At 44.8% G+C, this 19,676-nt stretch overlaps 1 protein-coding gene across 1 annotated transcript in view; it reads right to left on the reverse strand.

Moving 5' to 3' along the window:
• Positions 1–10,447: 10,447 nt before the first annotated feature.
• The window catches only part of slc27a6 (solute carrier family 27 member 6), a 41,151-nt gene continuing 31,922 nt past the window's right edge, over positions 10,448–19,676 (reverse strand). Inside the window, exons 4-10 of the mRNA XM_037484009.2 lie at positions 17,362–17,486; positions 15,754–15,948; positions 13,952–14,042; positions 13,668–13,866; positions 12,765–12,862; positions 12,504–12,634; positions 10,448–10,669 (exon numbers count right to left, since the gene is read on the reverse strand). Of these exons, the coding sequence (XP_037339906.2) occupies positions 10,493–10,669; positions 12,504–12,634; positions 12,765–12,862; positions 13,668–13,866; positions 13,952–14,042; positions 15,754–15,948; positions 17,362–17,486 (1,016 nt within the window). The 3' untranslated portion in view covers positions 10,448–10,492. The remainder of the gene's footprint in view (positions 10,670–12,503; positions 12,635–12,764; positions 12,863–13,667; positions 13,867–13,951; positions 14,043–15,753; positions 15,949–17,361; positions 17,487–19,676) is intronic.

Below are 19,676 nucleotides of genomic sequence, written 5' to 3' on the forward strand. Positions count from 1 at the left end.
CTTGAAGGGCAAGATCCATCATTCAAAAGGAATTAAGCGGCAAAAAGTTAAGGAGTTTCAACCTTCCCTTTTCTTTTTTCAAAGTGAACCCGTCTAACCCGACTCTCCCCAAATAAACTGTCTGATTCATTTGTTAAGGAACGAAAAGAATGTTGATGGGAAATGACTCAGAAGTGACTGAGACATTAACAAGAATGTGGACATGATTTCTTTTATAGCAGTGATTCTGTCCGATAACATGAGTGGCAAATCTATCCATTTTCTCCAATTGTTTGCAACAAGCTGGTTAGATGAGGTTCTAAAGATTTATTAGGCTACCTTCCAAATGCCCAAATGTTTTAAACCATTTGACCATTTGAAAGGGAACATGTTCAACACTATTATAGTCCAATGCAGACAGTGGCCTGGTAGTGACCAGTTGGACAGAGGATGCTGTTATCTGCAAAAACCTCTCAGCCATCTACTGTATATTAAGTTCCAAGGAAAGAACTATTAGGGTGGGACTGACTCAACATCAATCTCCATGGAGACATAGTTTTCGGAGAATTGAAGATACATTTGATCAAATGTAACTTTCAGACTAGATACTTTATTTACTATAAAATAATATGTATTTACAGTAAGTCTATTCATTGTGAAGTATTTTTAACATGTCTGCTCAGATCAATCATTTTAGTAACCTATAGAGATTATCCATTGTATAAATAGATTAGCGGGTCTTTTCCATCTTTGTAAATAACCATAATAAGCCTTCAAGTGGGAATAAAAGTCGGTCTGCCTAAATGACCGAGATGGGATTCCCTAAATGCATCATATGTTATAGAATGGTACATGAAAAAGAAACCGCAGTGCAATGTTATATTATTACAATAATGTAAAGGTAAACTGGTTATTTACATCCTTATCCCCCCCCTCTGCCTTTGGATCACTTTTCGAATTTACTTTCTGAATTTTTGAACCCCAATACATCTAAAAAATAGTTAAATATTTCAGAAGTGCTCTCTAAATGTTCACTTGACACATGACACAGAAGTTGAAGCCATATTACTGTAGAGCTCCATAGAGTGTGACCTACCAGCAGAGAAGCCTGGCTGTGCAAGACGCAGACATTGGAGAAGCCTTACTGAATGTCCAAGGTGTACATGTCATAAACTCAGAGACTATGATGTGGATCTTTGACCTTGTAGCATAACCTTGTGTACGTGTCTGATGAGATGCAGACCTCAGAGCAGAATCACTTGTATGTGTCAACTCTGTCTCCTACTTGCAAGTTTGATTATTATTTAATAAATGTCCTGTTTAATGGTTTTACAAACTCCCATTATCACATCAATTCCACTGCTGTGGAAAAGCCTTTCTCTACACAGTGATGCATTTGTGGTCATCATGTTGATAAAGTACAAACGCATCAGTGTGTTCATCCAAATGCAAAAGCTTCAGAAACCCTGAGAGTCAAGTAAAAACCAAACCAAATGTCAGATCTGGATGGTTTTCGGTGACTCAGGAAAAAGGAAAAAAGGTTTGCCAGGAAAATTCTAATTTGTTTTTTGGCATTAGGACGTTAAAACAAAGAAAATATTGTTGTAATAATTCCAGCCGCATGTACGTGTGGACCAGTGCTACCCGGTGTTGTAAGTAGGACTAAAAGCATTAATGTGTTCTTAGGGCTGAGTTTGGATTTACATCACTTTACAGTTAAGAGGCCATGGAGGAACGTAAAGTGAGTCTGCTATGTCGGTCCTCAGCAGTTCATTTGACTGTTTTTCGGTGTGCTTTGGGGGGTTTTGTGTTGGGAGGGAGGCTTAAACAGCACACGGGGGGGCTCAGGGGTACATGAGCAGATCTACTGCAGCTCGTCCAGCAGGCCTGCAGCGGGGCGTCATGCTGATAATCACACTGCAATGGGCTTTGCACATATTATTTCACAGCAGTGTGGAAGGTCAGACCCCCCCAGTCTGGGGGCTCATTAGGACTGATCATCCGGTTAATGCCGGATCTCGTCCCTGTGACTCAGCAGCTGTGTCCCTTGCTGCTCACACCGCTCTGTCCTGTAACAATGATGAGTCTCTTCACTCTGGAGGCATCCAACTCACATTTTCCTTTTCTCAAACATTTTACAAAGGCTTATCAGCTCTTTTGAGGGCCAGAGTTTGTCGTCCTTCTGCTGCCTTCTGGTCTCCGTCATCACCAGCGCGCTGAATCTTCAGTCATCATTGCCAATTATTTTGTGTTGCGTTTGTTGTTGGGTTGTCTCACGCGTTATCCTGCTTTGGATAACGCAACCAGCCACATCAGGCACTGTTCCCTTTCATCAGAGTTACTCAGTTATTGGCTCATTTGTGTCAGGGCGAATTTAATATTGGTCCCCACGTGGATGATGCGTCTCACACCGTCGGTGCATGACCCTCTAGTGGGTCACAATGGTATCACAGGTGGGGCTCATGGGAAAATTCACAACTATTTTCATATAAGGACTTTTGATCATTTTTCCCATCTTAAAAAAGTACAGAGTCCACAGACTGCTGTTGCCTCTCATGAAACTAAATACAGATGTAAGCTCGGTATTGAGAGGTCTGTAAACCCTGTTATGAAATTATTTGAAGTGGAAAGTAGGCTCAGTGCAGCCACCAATACTGATAAAACATCAGTATGAGATGGATCATACATATCTGCACTCATTTGGTTTTGCACATTCAGTGCAACACAGGTTAATTACAGTCACAACGAACCATATTTTGCCAAACATTTGTTATGTTTTTCACAGTGAGAACTATTTACTATTTGCATTGTTCTAACTAATCTTTTTGTCTGATGGAGCAATCAGGTTTTACTTCAAAGTGATTGCATTTTTTTAAATTCTATTATTTGAAAGAGCATAGATGGACGAGTCACAAAATGTTATTTCAATACAAATCCAACATATTCATTTTGTTGGGATGTGAACATTTTTTTACCTCCAAAATGGGTCGTGAGAACCACTGGCCTGTTCTGGGAGTCTAAATCAAATGAAAAGCACAGTTAGCAGTAAAAATGTGAAGAATGGGGTAATATCACTCGGTACTGAAATATGGCATTTTATTCCCATCTCTTCCATAGTCAAAGATATACCTGAAAGCACACTGGCCCAGCTGGGGCCCCTGTCCTCCAGGTCATCGATCTCCACCTCTGGAAGAATGTCTCATGCATCCAGGGGGCGGTGGAGGAGGTGGAGCCCACGTGGGCCATGTTTTAAACCTCCATCGTGATGACGATGTGAAGAGTTGGGCTCAGGGAGTCAATGGCGCCTGCCATGGCCACCAACAAGCCTGCTGAGGTTGGAGCTGAAGAAGGAGGCCTTTTGGGCTTGGTTGGCCTGGGGCCAAAAGTGCTGCAGCTGTGATTGTTGTCAAAGCAATGACCCCGAGGTGGGAGGAGCACAGGGAGAAAGACTTTTAGTTGGCTTTGCAATGTTCTTAAGGGTTTTGGAAAAACAAAATCAATGATATGTTCAGAAATGTAGAACGTAGAACTACGCAAGGTGAAATTTTAGTCCCTAAATATAAATGACCAGACATAGAGCGGGAGGACAAAATAACATGTCCAACCATGACACATGACAAACAGAAGAAAAGGTCTGCACTAAGGACGGCACAGGAAGTGGAGCCCCTCAAACATCTGCAGGTCACATTGTTACAGCCCCTAAGGACTACTCCACATTGGGACATGTCCTTTCCCCACCACAAGGACGGCACAGAGACCACCACGCTGAACCCTCAGCTCCTGAAGGTCAGGGAGCCGCTGCCATGGCAACACATACTTCCACAGACAGAGTTTCACTGCTGCTGCCACATATTGACTCACAACTTCCCTTCCTTAATACCCAGCCGTTTGTTTGTTGCGTGCCAACAACAAGGAACAGAGGTGATGGATTAAGTGTCTCGATACCTGCTCTGAAATGGTGCTTCAAATGAAAAAAACAAATGTATTAAATGTTATATGTGGCAGTTTGTTGAAATCCAAACACGTGTATATTTGATGAGTCAGATGATGATGAGCCCGCTCCGTCGTCTCTCTCTGTGTGCCGCAGGCCCCCAGACCCCCAGGGTCAGTCTACACATGGACCCCTCCTGGGTCACCCGACCCGTACTGAGCTTCAGCTGACCTGCAGTGCCAGTGTGCAGAGGTGTGTTGAATTACCACGGAACCTGGGTTCAAGGGTTCAACCAAGGCTCAGGAAACCGAACAGGCGCCAGGTATTTTTCTCTTATTCTGAAACCGACATTAAACATGGATGATGCCAACAAGCTTGTTTTTAACCACCAGGTTCACTCTATTAATAAAGAGACATTTCAAGGAGAGGAAACACACAGAGAGGGATAATGAGAGGGGGGAATTCTTTTATCAAACGTTACTCAAAATATTTAGATGTAGCATCAATGTGTGACCCAACACTTTACATTAACTCTCTCACACACATTACCGACTTTAAAATAGGATTTCTGCTGAGATTTCGGTGTGTTTTTAGATCTACACGTGGCTCCACTGCATGTCGTCACTTTGGAGCCGTTATGTTGTCATCTAGGGTCCCTTTGCTGTTGTTTCTCTCTGCATCTCGTACTTGTTATTTTTTGTCCCTGAGGTCATTTGCCATCTGTTTACAGACATCTTACACCTCTTTTTAGTCACTTTGTGTCTCTTTGAGTGACAGATGTTATTTGGGAGGTGCTGAGGCGCAGTTTATGTATCATCAGGGGTTTGTTTGTTTTGACCATATCGCTGGCCTTTCAGTTAACAGGGTGCTGTGACTTCCACTGAGGACAAGGTCCGTTCACCTACACACATGTGAACACGGCTCCTTCCCTGCAAGGTGACCGTTGAGCTGTGGAGAGACAAAGCGATGTGTCCTATTTTACTACCTTCTCTTCAGAGGAAGCAGCTTAACACCATACATGGTGATACTTTTTAATACCATGTGACAAACACGGGAAGAAGACGCAGTTCTAATCACACTAATTCATTTTCTACTTAACTTTGAACTAATTATCAGAGACCTCCAATACTCTTGTCTCCGATGTTTCATGGACATCAGGCCGTGGCCCTGCTCCCTTGGTGCAGACGCACTGCCAAACACTAAACAGGTGGGTTGCCATCACAAACAGGATGAAGGTGAAAATATGTTTATACTGGGGGTTCAGATGATACAGTATTCTGCATTATGTGAAAGGCATTACATTCCATTGAATGGGATTTGAAACAGAATATTTACAGGTGAAGCATTCATAGATTTTGAATGTTGCAGCGATTCTTTAGAGCCATAAAGGTTAAAAATACACCCATTATAAATGGTCCTAACTCAGCACTGTGACATGACCTGAGACCCCTGTATGAGAAAGTGCAGTGTTAGATAGAGACACTCCAGCCTCTACTGTCAGCACGGTGCCAGACGGCAGCACAGAGGTGACCCAGATAGTTACAATGATTCTCATAAAAACGTCACATTGCACATATGACGTAAATGCTGAGGGCAATAACAAAGGGTAATTAGTGGTTCACACACAGGTTACAAACTATATATATATATAGTTTGATATTTGAGGTCTTTGATTTTTCACGTTGAGACTGGCCCTGTTTCTGGGAAACGTTGGCACAGTTAGAATTACAAATCAACCCTTTCTAAGGAAAGTGTTGGGATTGGCAGCAAGGCAATTTGCTGCCAATCCCAAAGGCAAAGAGCAATAAACTATGCTGGATTGTTCCGTTCAACGACCACACTTCTACTGTGAATGCAGCGTAGTCTCCATGCGATGGTGTCCACTCCACCCAAATCATGTGAATATGGTGTACAGCAGTACAAACACTAAATATAAAAGTGAACAGCTACACACACACAGAAATTAACAATGAGCATGTGACAACAGATCCGTTTGGAGCTTTTGTTGCAGGGACCAGACCTGTGCCTGATGACCTCAGAGGCCCGATGCAGATTCTTCTCCATTCTTCTCACATTTATCTGATAGTCTCAGTGCGTGCCGTGAACATTTAGCGCCCCGCTTTGTGGCCTTTCATTGTGAATATTTGGACCAACTAAAACAACTTAAACCCTCTGGCTGGGGTATTGTTCCAACATCAGGCTGAGCACTTGTACCAGATGGGTGTGTGTTTGCCTGTTAGTTTAAATGTAAATGTGTGTGTGAGTAGTCTTCATTGTGGTTTAGATTGGAGTCCTGATGTCTGATCTATGAAGGGCTTGTCTGCACTGCAGTCATAGAAGTCTAAGCACAGAGGGCTTTCACTGCAATGAATGAGCAACCACCCAAAATACAGCTAGGGATGAGGGTCTGAAAAAATCTCAAATATATGTACATATATGGAGGGCTTTAAATGGTGTAGATATGAACTGCACAGCGCTTTGCTGCCACATGTCACGTCACCATGACAACATCAAAATGATTTACAATTGAGGGTATTTGAACCTCCCATTTCGTCCAATAGGAAAGACAGAGCTACTGACATGTCTTTTGGTGTAAAAGCTGACAGGGTCACTCACAGGTAGAACTAGCTCCACAGGAGAAAGAACAATTACAACCTAAGTTATTTGAGCAGGACGGAGGATAGTAAGGAGTCAGAGGAATAGGATCTTGTCCAAAGTCTCGTACTAAACAAAAAGACAAGATGCCAAATGGTAGACTGTGCTGCTAGGTCACACACACACACACACACACACACACACACACACACACACACACAGGAGCTGTTTAACGATGGAAAGTTTTCTCCACACACCGCTGCTTGTTGTCAGCTTACACACAGCAGCACAACCTGCATTTATGCTCCCGGCTGGAGCATCTGAACTTTCAGTCGCATTAAACATGACGGATGTCAATATTGATGGTGCTCTGTGGATGTTAAAATGTCAGAGTTTCCAAGGGGCATTATGGTGAATCACAGTGACTCATTAGAAGCTTTTAAAGGAAGGCAGTCTGTGAACTCTGACCCCTCGCCTGAGCTCAACAATCACATGTAATATACCCAGTCACAATTACATTCAAAGATTTGTTTAAGACACATGTATTTTCTCTGATGCTGCATTCATCATTGTTTTTTTGTGTGTGTTTCGGTCTGGTTCTTCGACCGCAACAGTTAATTAGAGCAATTACGTTTTTTCACACAAAAAGGTTTATTTCATAAAAATAAACCATGCTTTTCAAACAAACGAAATTCGTGGAAGGAATGCTATGGAAGTAAATCTGTGTCATCAGGGGTTGAAATAAAAAGGTGATTGAATTTCTAGCACTGAATATTTATGCATTGAAATTATGTACCTGAATGTTTTTCAACATTAAAATACTGCAAAAAATTCAACCTAAAAAAAAATCACTGTTAAAATATTCAGCCGCAAACAAAATCATGGTTACAATATTCAACCTCAAAAAATGTCAACCTTGAGACACCAACATCTGGGACACTAAGGAAGAGCAATCGATTCTAGATTCAAGATCAGGAGCGTGCGTCAAGCTAAAGGAGCGAGCACCCAAAACACCTTGGGCTTCGGATTGTCGCCATGTCCAATAATAACGGGGCTACGGGTGCGACTGGCTACACTGGCCAGCTGGTTAACAGCCTCCACAGCCACGACCTGCAAGACACACACACACACACACTTGGGGCAAGTGGTTGAGACTGGAAAATGTTTTGGCGCCATCTGCTGTTTAAAATAAATACGACAATGTTGCTTTAATTATTAACTTTGAATAATTTTACATTAAAATGCATCAGGGCGCTCACAATGTCCGCACGGACCGCCGTGGGCCGTATTCGGTACTCGTCCGCGGGCCGCCAGAAGTTTCTGTTACCGTTACCCTTTTTGTTATCATTTGTTTTTTATGTTATCATTTACGTTTTTGTTATCATTGACGTTACCGTTATCCTTTCTGTTACCGTTAGCAATAAGACTAGCAATCATTCCTTAGGTTGCTAGCGAGGTAGCAATGGTATTTCTGATTATGCTTAAATTGGGCCTGCTATTTCTTTTAGCCATCAGAGATATAGTCAGGTAACGTTAGCCTATTAGCCTAGTTTGCTTTGCACTTCAGGACACTTTTTTTGAAATCATCAACCTTCCTCAGCTTTCACCACAGACATCTGCCTTGGAAATGCTGACATTTCTGCATAACAATCGGCTTCAAGAGGCATATCCCAATCTGTGGATTGCTCTTCGTCACAGTTACCTCTGCTGAGCGAAACTTTTCAAAGCTCAAACTTATCAAAACGTACCTGCGCTCATCAATGGGGCAGGAACGTTTAAGTGGTCTGGCTGTCATCAGCATCAATGGGGACGTGGCTCAGAAACTGTCATATGATGACCTGAGAGCTGATTTTGCAGCTAGGAAATGCAGGCGTGTGCCTCTGTAGGGCCTTTGACAACTGATGGTAGTGAAAATGTTTGTAATAGAGCAGTGGGCTCGTTGGCTTTAGGATGTTTTGACTCACGGGGTTCGAATCCCGATCGTTCCGATCTTTTTTTAAATATATTTTCTTGACTACATGTTTTCATACGTGGTTGTGATGTAGTGCTCACTTATACAATCGTGAACGCTGCAATGGATTTGTGATGCGTTTTGTAGATTTTTTCATTCATGTTTGTGAATGTGCTGCTGTTAGCTGGCAGGTTGTTTGGCTTCATACACATAAAGCAAGAAACTCTTCTAATCATTACGTTACACTGGGTATCTAAGTTAGTTAATGCAACTTTTGATATAGGAACACCAACTCCAAATATTTTACTAGAATAAGCAATTATTATGGAGATATCAACATAATCGAAGCACTTACAGCATTTTCATGAGGGATTTCACTCTTTGTGAGGCTTCGTTTATGCCGCGTTCAACAATAACCTACGTGTCTGCGCCATAGACCACAACAACAATCTGTGATGCTATTGGCTGCCCTGATTGCTGCCCAATGGCGCTAGGAATATAAAAAAAATATTGTTATAAATATAAAACGTCACTAAAGACCTTTTCACAATCATTTTTAATTTTAAAAATATTTGTCGGGGACCCCCCAAAATCTAAAAATAAATTCTTATAGGGGGTCCCTAATGACTTGTAGGGGGTCCGGGACCCCCCCAGAGCCCTGTCATTTCGAACCCTGGGCGGGGGGTTACAGATGTATGGAGGCCCAAGGGCTCTTTACTGATTCCCAGGAGCCAAACACGAAAGGAAAAGGAAAAGTGAAAATACAAGCAGCAAGTCTTGAAAGAAAATGAAAGAGAAAGAGATGAAGACAGTATCGGGCGTGGGGCTCGCTAGGGACGGCCGCCAGTGAACCCGACTCAGCCCCTTGGAGCTGGTGGATTTTTAGCATGGATTAAATGTTTTAAATGGAGCTTACGTTGGGCTTGAAGTGTTTTTGCTGCTGAATTGTAAATTAGTTTGTGTTGCATTGCACAAATACGGCACATTCATTCAGTTGTCATGTGTGTTTATTTACCGAAACACGTTACCTTGATGTACTGGAATTAGCTTTTGATATTCATATTGTGAATACGTGAGCACAGACCCTCTGAAGCTTATTGTGGTTTAGGGTTCAAATCCCTGCTCTCACTTCATCCCCCTGAAAGGTCTCCCAAGCTTGAATGTCTCAATACATTTAAGCACATACACAAAAACAACAAATAGGCAAAAAAGAAATGAATTAATGCATTCTGTAATCACAACTTTCACAGAATTAAAAGCGAACGCTCCATATGACCGAATATTCGGGCACCTGTGAGCTCTTCACATTCAAAACCAAGACAATATGCAACTACTTTTTCATAAATAAATCGCACACGCATATACTTTGTAGTGATTGGTAAATGGAACAAGGGAACCTTCTAAATAAGTCCGATCAGTAAAAACAAAAGGCTCTGAATGCCTATCCTGACCTTGTTGGAAAGCTTTACAAAAACATTTTTAAAAATTCCACAGATGTCAAAGATAACAAACATTAAATGTGTCCCTCAAAATCCACTGTAACCTTTACTACCGTAGTATTAAGGCACTTTAAATAGATTTTCATGAATGGTGAAATGACAATTCACCCTTTTAATCATGTAAAACTGTTCAGTTCATTAAAGAATTGTAATTATTATTTTCTCTCCATTCATCGTACAACTATTCACCCTTGAATGCTGAAGAATAATTCTAATTAAATTATTCTTTTACAGCTGAGACTACTTAAGATCCATAGTGGAAACCAAAATCGCAACCATGAAAAATAACGATTATAAATAAATCTCTCAAGTATTTCACTTTCATGAATTAAGAGCTTCTACGTGAGGAGGGGGGGGGTTGCAGTGCTTTAATTAAATGACAAATCCTGAGTTTCCAGAACCTCTGCTGGGTTGAAGGTAAGTTGTGGTGTCACAGTGATGTGTTCATGGTCCTCTGACGCCCACTAGCTGAGACGGCGAGAAGCGTCGCGCCCCGGGGCTTCTGTGCCGACTTCCTCCCTGGCCGCGCTGAGGCTCCTACAGCTTGCGCTCTCCGGCCTGGATGCTCTGGTAGATTCTGTCTGTGAGAGGAATGTAGCTCTTCTGCTGGTACTCCAACACATAGAGGGGGTCGGAGGTCGTAGAGGGGTTGAAGCCGCTCTGCACCAGCTGGAACTTCTGCTGCTTGAAGGTGCTGGTCATCTCCATGACCTCCTGGGGAGGACATACGACAGCGTGCTTCACGGATCAATGTTCCATCAACAGGTGATTCATCCCTGCTAGCCTATTTTACCTTCAGTCTATAGACTGAATATTAATTAGCAATAATTCAGATATCTGGTTAAATGTCCTCTGTTATCGGGACACAGAAGGTAACGATGTGATCAAAGATGGATGGGAATAATCGCTGCATTTGCGATTCTAGACCTGAGAGTTCAGGGGGCTCGATGCAGAAACCACTTTCAGTTTGGGATTTTCTCTTTCTCAATCATGAATCAAGTTTGGATTCCTGGGTAAGGATGGGTGCGGTACGTGCCAAACAGCAGCAGACTGTTATGACGATGAGGAACAACTAAAACTGTGTAAATATGAAGACACTTCCCTGAACAGTCAATGTGTTTCACAGCGACTGCCAAGACCCTACATGATTTAATAGGAGAGGGGTGGGGGGTCCGCTCCTCCAGTATTAGTGCTTCCAACTCCTCTATAAAGAAAGGAGAACCAGAGTCTGAACCCCGCCTCCTTTTGTCTGCATGTCAAAGTGTCCATAAGTGAGCAGCCCACTGCTCCTAATTGTAATAATTCCATGTACGCAACGGAGTTCAAGTCAAAGTTGCTTTTTCATGTCCCTGACTCTAAGGAACCTCCTGATCAAGGATGAAGGCGGGTTGCTTCACGGGAATAGTGCCGACATTTAGTTCCCTCTTCCTGAAGTCCTTCCGAGACAGGAGGAGGTCCAAGGAATCACAACAAGATTTGCTTTGACTCCATTTCCCCCAAAATAAGCAACATGATTACATTTGATCAACCACCGACAATAGAGAAGAACATTGTTTATAAAGGAGCAATGTCAAATTTGATTGAAATAACGTTGATGAAGTCAAACTTTATGGGTTAGAACGGTTCAGTTCAGAGGCTTGTTGTTCACTTTCTACAAGGTTGACCACTGGTATGTGTACAAAAAAACTTTAGTGGCCGATATAGTTATAATGGGAGTGGTGAGGAAATCATGTGACCCAATGTAAAGGAGCAGATAGGGCTGATGAGCAGGACATTCACCAAGTACACTGCATGAAACAAAAAGTCAAAGTGGACTTACTGTGCTTTTTGTAGCAGGATTACTTCCTTCAACCTAAACTATTCCTCTAACAAGTCATTGTGTTGCATCCAGCTGAGGTCCCAACGTTTCTCTGTGACACTGAGCCTGAAGCATCAATAGTAGAAAGAACCGCTGATAATGCCAACATCAGATGTGGGTACTTGTCACTCAAACACTGAGCTGATGTGTTGGCCTGTGGTTGTCTTCATTCCTCACCATCAATATAGACGGACACTAGAGGGCGTAACTCGCACACAGACCATGACATGCGCAGCTGAACACTGGATTCTGGTTCTGAGGGTAAAATCCCTTTAATATCGGGGTTGGTCGGTTGGTTGAGACATGCACATCATGGAAGGAACGGGTCTGTACATTTGCTGTGCTAGCCAATGAAAATCAGTGTCCTCCAGACGCCAGCTGGCCGAGGAGACGATGGCTGCCGTCTTTGTGTGGCTTCTTTCTAAACGATCACAAAATCAATGCTTGTTCTCTTGAAAAAGTATTGTAGTACAGTATTTCCATTCTTGCTACTTTATACTTCTACTCCATGCCAAAATTCAAAGGGAAATATTGTACTTTTTAGTCCCCCCTCCCTTGAAGGTGGACCTGTCTGAGATCCGTGGTCCAATAAGCGTCTTTCCAACCGTTCCATCCAGGATGGATAGAAACCCCTGAAGGACACCCACCCCCCTCATGCAGAGGTAGATCCTGTGTGAGCATGCTCCTTACCTGGAGCCTTATGAAGAGCGGCCGGGCGTACGGCGGTATGTCCCTGGTCACATGCTCAAACAGCTTCTCCCCATCGAACGCCATGCCTGCTCGAACGATCACGGCGGCCATCCCCACCCTCCCCTCGTGCCCTGTGTGGACAAGAAGGGTCAATGTTATCAAAGAAACAGAACGGCTAGCGTCAGTGAAAATGCTGCAGTATACAGATAACAATGTGGAAGGCAGAGGTAGACATGCAGACACAGGCGTGTCCTGTGGTACCTTGCACTTCCACTCCATACACGTTGACTTCCTGGATGAAGTCCACCAGCCCGAGAGTCTCCGTTATCTCCGTCGTTGCTACATTTTCACCCTTCCACCTGAAATTAGGCAAACAGGAGGATTTGCCCAAATGAATAATTGTTTCCGGTTATACTAAATAAATTAAATTAAAACTGTATTAGATATCTGCATTGAACTAGGACATCCCAGCAGCCTCATTGGCAAACCACGACACCACCAGAAGGCTTCAGTACCCAGAGCACCACAATAATTGGTATGCCAGAAAAAGGTTTAGCATAACCCAATACATAGCATATGTATATATAGCAGCCAATCACCTTCCAGTTTCCTTTTATGGCTATCCTTACCCACAATCCCTTGCACAGCAGATATGCGCAGGAGGTTCCATGTTATGAGAATGTAGTCGGTACCAGTTAAATGTTAACAGTACCAACGTTGTAAGAGCAGCTGCAGTACGTATTAAAAGTTCAAGTGACGTAGAGCCACATGCGTCTCTGGTAGAACCAGCCAATGACAACGTGTTCCCACCCTAAAGCATACCGGGCCTTAGGGTCTGTTTGACTCTACATCAACCATCATTTACTAAATGAAAATAACTTGAAACTACAGGTTGAGTCGCCCCCTGGTGGGCAGTAGAGAGAGTGCAGCTCACCTCAAGCTTTGACTTCACTTTTCAGAATCAGAGTTTGCCATCTCAGCATATCAGTAAAAAAACAAGAACGTATGGACGTAAACAGACGGTGATTGCAAGCGCTCTAGTCGGTTGATGCTCCATTCTGGACCACTTTAAAAAAATAGGTGTCCCTTATTGGACAGAGGGACATGGGGACATAGGGACCAGGTTAAATGGACAACACGTGAAAAGCTCCCGCCCCACTGTACCTGAAGGTGTCCCCCACTCTGTCTCTGAAGCAGATGAAGCCGTCCTGGTCCTCAGCCATGAGGTCGCCCGTGTTGAAGTAGGCGTCGCCCTTGCTGAAGACGTTTCTCATCAGCTTCTTTTCAGTCAGCTGCTTGCTTCCAGCGTAGCCAAAGAATGGACTCAAGGCGCTCACCTTGGACAGTAAAAGCCCCGTCTCACCTAGGATCAGGACAGGAAGTGGGAAATCTATACAAAGCCCCTTTTTTCTGGGGATGTCAGATCATTTGTGGCATTGCACTCGTACCCTTTTCCACTCGCTGACAGAAGCCATTGGAATTTTTCACTGCTTCATCTTTCACCATGTCGTACTTCACCAGATCATACTTGAACAGGAGCTGGACAAAAGAAGAGAACCTATCATCTTATTGGGTGGCAGCCTTCAAATCTCAAGTGACTAAAGGAGCGCTCATGGGCACATGTTTCAGTGCATACTTTGACAAATAAATAAATAGATGCAAATGAAAGACCCCCCAAATAGTGGTGGAAGATGTTTGTTTTATGCTGGACCAACCCTTTTCAAAGATTGAACCTTATTGAAAGACAGTGCTTTAAATCTAGCGAGTTTTCAGAACCCAGAAGGCCTGTGAGAGACCCACAACGTATTCTTAATTATCTTCTTACCCCTTCATGCGACACTCTTTACTGCACACAGGGAACTTTACTTCACTAATAAGTGACCACTGTAGATTGCACCTTTTAGGGGATTCATACCTAAGGAAATGGATACATTTATCTTTTTTTTCTTTTTATCTCACATTCCCAATTCATATTTTGTGTCACGGTTTGTGAGCCAGCAGGAAACGTAGCGAGCCATTTCTAAGAATAGCCGAGGGCAGAGATTAGAGCTAAACATAGGCGCTCTTTTAAAACTAGAGAACCGCTCCTAAAACAAGCATTAGCAGGGCTAAGTGGGTAATACCACTTTGCTGCTCCGCCTCCTGAGCATCCAGCTTAGTCAGCACAACTCCTCATTCAGCATAACACCGTGAAAGCCTCCTCTGACTAATTGCATACGAGAAGAGCTTTCTGTTATTCTGTCCAGCACAAGATCTAGCAAACAACTGCACTACAATGTATTGCAATTAGAACGACTGATTAACTACCTTTTTAACCCGTAGTACTTTCTTTTTAAATATTGTGTTTGTATCATACACTTCCAATAGACTTTCACAATCTGTCTTGATGAATTCATGTTTTCATTTCTTCTTTAGGACAACTATCGCTCTACTGGTGACCTGCTATTCATCCGAAAGCTCCACAGCCCACACTTAAGAGGACATGAATGGGTTTGGGATCAGTTAATAATTCATGATGGATATGAGTGTTGTTATTTAATATGTTTTGGACTATGTATCACACACATGTGCTACTCTGGATCTGGTTAATATTATATTGCTTGCTAATCCCATACAGGATGGACACATTTTTATTATATCGCATTGATGCATATATTAAATGAATATGTAATGTCACCATTGTTGTATTGGACTTTCACAGCTGTTGATGACGTGGTGTCCACGCCTTGTAGAGTAAGATCATTGGTGACCTCTGAAGGACCCCACTGATCTGGAGGACCACAACACAGGACTTGACAGCTCTCCTCTAAGCTGGATAACCCCCCCCCCCCCCCCCCCTACAGTTTACTGAGCTCACCATGAGTACCAAGAGTGGTCAGACAATCCCGCTGGCACAGGATGTGCCCGTTAGCGGCGTGGGTTGAAAGCAAACAGAAGCTTTTGCACACCCCGATGGCAATCGTGTTTGATAAATGGATTTAGAGGCAAACATTCCTTTTGGGGGCAAAGTCCCACCTCCGGGCAGCTAAAAAGGTGTGGTCTTAGTATTACCAGGTCATTTACAGAAAGGAATATCGTATATGTATGTATAATATCAAATATCCTGGTTGCTGAATCACAGCAGCCCCCGTGTGCTTGTCGGTGCAGACACTGAGAAGGGGATGGTCCCAGGTCAACACCAGCCCTCCAGCATCTTCATCAGTGGAGTAGATGAGAGGGAAGCCTTCCTCTAAGCTCACCGGGTACTCACCCTGTAGAAGAAGTTGGAGCGGCCCACTGTTCCAATCTTGCCGATGTGGTTCATGAAACACAGGTTTCCCTCCGTGGAGCCGTACACTTCGCACATCTTAATGTTTCCAAAGCGACTCTGGAACTCTCGCCACACGTCCTGCCGCAGTCCGTTCCCGACCCCCATCCGCACCTTGTGAACCTGATCCCCCGCTGTCTGACAGGGGTGGGGGAAGGGGACAACTGATCATTTCATATATAAATAAAAATAAGCTATGGGTGTGTAACAAACAAAATATTCAGTGTGTGGCCAATGAGCAATTGTCTTAAACTTGCATTCTCACCACTGACCACTAGGCTGAGGCTCTACTAGTTGTATAGAAGTCTAGAAAATGACTATTCTTTTGAAGCATTCCCTCAATAAAGATTAGTTTATGGTCTCAATCTCTAGTTACAAGTCTTCTTCCATAGAGCATGATGTTTATTTAGTATATGATAGTCAGTTTAGAGTCAAATAGTGATTTACAGGTAACTTCTGCTACCAAAGCTACATACAGAATCTCTACACTCCTCTGCAGTCTAAACATGTTCAACGGTAGCAAAAACAAGATGGAATCGACCAAATTGCTGAACTTCATGGTGCAATGGGCAACATCCCGACATATATATCTTATATATCATCTGTGGGCGTGATACATGCCTGGAATAATCTCAAACCGTGTAACAGACCCTTTAGCTAGCATGAGCTGCAGTTATTTTTTATAGTAGTTGCTCTAAATTGGTTGAGCCGATGTTCAACCCTCACATCCCTCGTAGACATGATGAGAAGAGGCGAGGAAAGCCACCGAGGATGTACAAGCTGGGAGATGTCCGCTGAGAGGTTTCATCGCACTACACAATAAATCATTCGACTTGATGAGAATGAAGACTTTACTTTGACACGTGAAACCCCAGAAGTACATCATAGACAGTGACAATGAGTGTGCCGGCGGTAATTGGTGCTCACGCTTGTGTGCACACATTGAACTTGAAAAAGTGTTTATGAGCTGTGTGTGTCCACATCTAGAACGAGGACAGTCATGGCCAGCCTTCCACCCACGCAGCCAAATAACAGAGTGGACAAAGGGGACTTTGAGTTCGGCTTCTAGAAGCAAGGACTGTGTGTCCGTGCATATCTGCGCGTCCCCCAATGAGCGGACCAGAGATTACACAACAAAGGCACTGCTTGTCCTGCTGCTAACCGTGCACAAGATCTTACTGGAGGCACTTGCGAGAGGCAGTAAGAGTAAAGGAGTGTGAGGGGTTAATTCCGTTGTGCCCATTGCTCTACTCAAACTCACTTGCACGGTCATTCTGTACTGTAGATGTTAAATGTGAATAACCTCACGGCACATTGTCATAATAACAGCCAGCACGTATACAACAGAAAGTTTAGGAGTACAATAGAAAGGAGGGAGTTACCCTGGCCATAAGTTGGGAGAATGGATACCATGACTTAAGTTACTTAGGAGTATATTTTCATTCAGGAGTAGAACACATATTCAAACCAGAATAAACCAGAAATGTTCTGGTGCCCGTTTGTGTGCCCATGGAATTTGTGCAAGTTCAAGTTATACGCACAACAGATTACCTTGGGTTGGTTGCAGAGGTATCTGCAGAGTTCCCCAATGTACTGGAAAACAGTAACATTGTGTTTTCTACAGTCAGTCCAGAACTGGGAGGCTGAGAACTTCTTCTTCAAGACACAGGACGCACCTGTCAAAACAAACAACTAAATTAAATTAGCACATCCACATCATTCGAATGTAGAACCTTGTACAGATTTAGTGTAAAGGTACTGTAAAGCTGTGTTTCTCAACTGGTGGGTTGACCGATCGATTTGGGTGCAGTAGAGCGTTGTGTTACCATGCAGGTTCTGTACTGTAGAAATTTCTTGTTCTCTTGAAAAGGTGTACAACAGTATGAATTATTTTGGTGTATGCACAGATAGCCTGTGATGAAGGCTCTAATTGGGCCTGTTATGAAGGCTCGAGTTGGGCCTTTAATGAAGGCTCGAGTTGGGCCTGTGATGAAGGTTCGAGTTGGGCCTGTGATGAAGGCTCCAGTTGGCCTTGTGATGAAGGCTTGAGTTGGGCCTGTGATGAAGGCTCTAATTAGGCTTTGGATGAAGGCTCGAGTTGGGCCTGACATGAAGGCTTGAGTTGGGCCTCTGATAAAGGCTTGAGTTGGGCCTTTGATAAAGGCTTGAGTTGGGCCTGTGATGAAGGCTCTAATTGGGCCTGTGCTGAAGGCTCGAGTTGGGCCTGTGATGAAGGCCTGATTTGGGCCTGGGATGAAGGCTCTAATTGGGCCTCTGATGAAGGCTTGAGTTCGGCCTGGGATGAAGGCTCGAGTTGGGCCTTTGATGAAGGCCCGAGTTGGGCCCTGTGATGAAGGCTCGAGATGGGCCTCCGCGAGGGGGGGGGGGGGGGTTCGGCGTGTTCCTTGTGTGTGTGTGTTTGTGGGGGGGGGGGGGGCGTGGGTCGGCGGGGTTGTGGGGGTCGGGGTGTTGAAGGGGGGGAGTTTCGGCGTGTTCCGTGTGTGTGTGTTTGTTGGGGAGGTCTGCGGGGGGGGGGGGGGGTGTTCCTTGGGTTCCTGTGAGGGGGGGTCCGCGGGGAGGGGGTTTCGGCGTGTTCGGTGTGTCCGCGTGTGTTTGTGGGGGGGGTCCGCGGGGAGGGGCTTTCGCCGTGTTCGGTGTGTGTGTGTGCGTGTGTTTGTGGGGGGGGGTCCGCGGGGAGGGGGTTTCGATGTGTTCCGTGTGTGTACGTGTGTGTTTGAGGGGGGGGTCCGCGGGGAGGGGGTGTTCCTTGGGTTCCTGTGAGGGGGGGTCCGCGGGGAGGGGGTTTCGCCGTGTTCCGTGTGTGTGTGCGTGTGTTTGTGGGGGGGGTCCGCGGGGAGGGGCTTTCGGCGTGTTCGGTGTGTGTGTGTGCGTGTGTTTGTGGGGGGGGGTCCGCGGGGAGGGGGTTTCGATGTGTTCCGTGTGTGTACGTGTGTGTTTGAGGGGGGGGTCCGCGGGGAGGGGGTTTCGGCGTGTTTGGTGAGTATGTGCGTGTGTTTGTGGGGGGGGTTCGCGGGGAGGGGGTTTCGGCGTGTTCCGTGTGTGTGTGTTTGTTGGGGAGGTCTGCGGGGGGGGGTGTTCCTTGGGTTCCTGTGAGGGGGGGTCCGCGGGGAGGGGGTTTCGCCGTGTTCCGTGTGTGTGTGCGTGTGTTTGTGGGGGGGGTCCGCGGGGAGGGGGTTTCGGCGTGTTCGTTGTGTGTGTGCTTGTGTTTGTTGTGAGTTGGGCCTGTGATGAAGGCTTTGAGTTGGGCCTATGATGAAGGCTTGAGTTGGGCCTGTGATGAAGGCTCTAATTGGGCCTGGGATGAAGGCTCGAGTTGGGCCTCTGATGAAGGCTGGTGTTGGGCCTGTGATGAAGGCCTGATTTGGGCCTTTGATGAATGCTCTATTTGGGCCTTTGATGAAGGCTCTATTTGGGCCTCTGATGAAGGCTCTATTTGGGCCTCTGATAAAGGCTCGAGTTGGGCCTCTGATAAAGGCTTGAGTTGGGCCTCTGATCCAGGCTCTATTTGGGCCTGTGATGAAGGCTCAAGTTGGGCCTCTGATGAAGGCTCGAGTTGGGCCTGTGATGAAGGCTCTAATTGGGCCTGGGATGAAGGCTCGAGTTGGGCCTCTGATGAAGGCTGGTGTTGGGCCTGTGATGAAGGCCTGATTTGGGCCTGGGATGAAGGCTCTAATTGGGCCTCTGATGAGGGCTTGAGTTGGGCCTGTGATGAAGGCTCTAATTGGGCGTGGGATGAAGGCTCGAGTTGGGCCTCTGATGAAGGCTGGTGTTGGGCCTGTGATAAAGGCTTGAGTTGGGCCTGTGATGAAGGCTCTAATTGGGCCTGTGATAAAGGCTCGAGTTGG

This window comes from Pungitius pungitius, chromosome 18 (genome assembly GCF_949316345.1).
Source record: "Pungitius pungitius chromosome 18, fPunPun2.1, whole genome shotgun sequence".
Lineage (NCBI taxonomy): Eukaryota > Metazoa > Chordata > Actinopteri > Perciformes > Gasterosteidae > Pungitius > Pungitius pungitius.